Here is a 2,860-nt window from a genome sequence, read left to right on the forward strand (position 1 = left end):
AATTTTTTTTTTTCTTTTTTTTTTACATTTATTTTTAGCCCCATTGAAATAAAAAGGATTTTTCACAATTAATGCAAATTATACAGTTAGAAACATTCAGCATGTTCAGGAAATCCATTCTTGTGCTTTTGGTATTGTAAAAGTTCATGCAAATCTTGAAATATTGCGCATTTAAAAAAAAAAAGATTTTTACACAATTTTGGCTTTTTTTTATTTTTTTATTCATTTCTCATTTTTTTGCGCTCTTTGAAGCGATATTGATATCAAAATGTTCACCAAGATAAGGACATCAATGCTACTGAGGTTTTTAAGGCTAACTTTGAGTTTAGCTAATATTTTAGCAACATGCTAACGTTTTTGGATAATTTTGCATCTAATGAGGTTTTTTGGGCTAATTCTGAGTTAAGTGAGTATTTTAGCGATGTGTTAGCTTATTTGGGTAAATTGGGAACTACTTAGGCTTGTTGGGCTTTTTGGAAGGTAGATGAACATTTGAGCAAAATGCTCACTTTTTTGGCTAATTTGGCACTGAGGTTTTGAGTTATTTCATACCTGTACGCATTTTCAAATTTTACAGAATTTTTTTCAATTTTTCAAGAATTTTTACAAATTCTTTGATTTTTGTAACTTTAAGTCCTTTAGCATTTTCTGCAAATCCCTTCAGCAATTACAGTAAATTTCTTCAGCACCTTTAGTAAAAAGCTCTCACACTAGCATTATTGCAGGTAATGCAACTTTTCTAGTTCTGGTTTTGCATTTTATAATAATAATAATATCCCCTTTAGTACCTTTGTTTTTCCTGGAATATTGTTCAAATGCACATGAGTTGTTTGCTCAAGCTGAATGAAACAATATGACACATGATACGAACGTATTCAAAATGAGGGCGTTTTCACAAAAATTCTCAGTTTCTAAGGAAACCCAAAAATTTACTTTTGCCAATTCCTCTAAAAATGGCACAAATCTGTTCGTCACTGCCAGACGACCAAATAATTAAATGGTTGTTATGGAGATAAAACCAACAGAAAAGTTGCCATTTTGAAAAAATATGTTTTATTAATGAATTTATGACTTTACAACAATGTCTGCGACTTTAATTTCTTTTCATTTGTCAAAGTTTTCTGTGTTATAGGGATTCATGTTTCTGACATGACTATTTATATATTATAGTACATACACTTGTTCATAATTGTCTCATTTTGACACTTTTATTGCCACAAAAATGAATCATTTTCTTGTAGATTCTGCAGTTTGTTTGTTTTATTCGCTGGAATTTTTGCTGTTTCCTTCTAATTTAGCTTGTTGGGTGCTAGTATTTGACTCAAATCAATATTTTAAGGGGTAGCAACAATAAAACAAAACAAATGTTAACAATTTATTGTAGGAAATTGAATTATTAATAAGTTCAACTATGAGCAAAATATTCCATTTTGTGAGATGCCTCCAAACCAGATTTTTTTTCCGACATTGTTGTTAGTTTTCTACAGTCTTGCAGATGATTTCAGCTCTAAAATCAATCAAAACTTTTTTTTTCTTTTTTTTTTTTTCTCTTTCAAGAGCAACTTGAGGAGGATAAATTGCACAGTAATGGAGGTAAAGTATTGTCGTCTGAACTCAAAAACGCTCATTCTGGCTGCTCACTTTCTGTCATTTCTGCTGCTTTTGCCTCATTTCAAGTTGGAAAAAAAAGTTTCTTATGTTCTGACTCATACAGTTCTGCGCTCCCATAACACTCATCAGCATTTCTCTCATTCTGTTGCTTCATCCACCGCTGCTGAACCAGCTCCTCATGCTTTTCTAATGAGTCAATCAGCTGAAAATGTAGCTCTTCTTGACACAACATGACCACTTGATTGTTTTTGTGGATGAGCCTTGTGCTGCTGCTAATAGTTTAGTGTTAAATACAAACCTGTTTGAGTAACTTGATACTTAATGAAGAAATTACCATTTAGTGCAATTTATTTCAGCTCTAGCAATATCTCAAAATTCTTGCTTTTGACTCTAGATTTTTTTTTTTTGTCATTTCTTATGGTAGAATTTTGAAATTTGAAAGCCAAACATTTGTTTTTCACTCTAAGCTAATTTATCTAAGTTACCTGGAAAACAAAAAATATAGATTTTATAATGTTTGGGGGAAAAAAGTGCAATTTTAAGTGTTTACCAGATACCCCTCTGATGTTTGAATCTGCTTTTGTGGTGAACTCTATCAAGGTTTTATTTTCTTGAGCTTTGATTCGTTAAAAAAACACACACAAAAAGGTCTCCATGAATGTTTGTAGTATTTCTGGAAATGTTCTTATTTTTATGAGTCACTGGGCTTTCCTTTTGTGTTACTGAAAATATTAAACGTTTGAAAATTGGCCACATTTTCCTATGTTTGCAATCATCACGGACAAGTTGAATCCAACTCAAAGATTTCCAGTCTTCCAGTGGGTTAAACACTTGTGTCAGATGACTTTGTTCAAACTCAGCGGTCGCTAATTAAATGGAGAATCTAACTTTTTTATTTATTAGACTTTGTTTATTAGCCTTGACTCCACAAATCTGTCGATCTGTCTGTTAAAAGGTCGGCAGAAAATTGTCAGAAAATATAAAAAATTTCCAATAGTTTTTACTTCAATTCAGTTTTATTTATGAAGACCAAAATCACAAAGAAAATTGCCTCATTGGGCTTAAGCTCTGTTTACCTGAATCTGAATTGGACTAATTTTTTATTTTATTTTTCTACATCCAAATTTTGTTTCCATCCTGAAGTCTTTAATTTTTAGGAAGATATTTGTTTTTTCTAAATTTTAGCAACACGAGAAAAAAGCCAGGTGACCTTGGCTTATTTTATCATGTCTAAATTAGCCAAAAACAG

At 31.3% G+C, this 2,860-nt stretch overlaps 1 protein-coding gene across 3 annotated transcripts in view; it reads left to right on the forward strand.

Moving 5' to 3' along the window:
• The window catches only part of ksr2 (kinase suppressor of ras 2), a 136,275-nt gene that overhangs the window by 32,227 nt on the left and 101,188 nt on the right, over positions 1-2,860 (forward strand). For 2 of the 3 annotated variants that reach the window (XM_024275063.2, XM_024275062.2), the window contains exon 4: positions 1,558-1,593. The exons of the other annotated variant lie outside the window; for it this stretch is intronic. In XM_024275063.2, the coding sequence (XP_024130831.1) occupies positions 1,558-1,593 (36 nt within the window). The remainder of the gene's footprint in view (positions 1-1,557; positions 1,594-2,860) is intronic. 3 annotated transcript variants of the gene reach the window in all.

The sequence above is a fragment of the Oryzias melastigma genome, linkage group LG9 (assembly GCF_002922805.2).
Source record: "Oryzias melastigma strain HK-1 linkage group LG9, ASM292280v2, whole genome shotgun sequence".
Taxonomy (NCBI): Eukaryota; Metazoa; Chordata; class Actinopteri; order Beloniformes; family Adrianichthyidae; genus Oryzias; species Oryzias melastigma.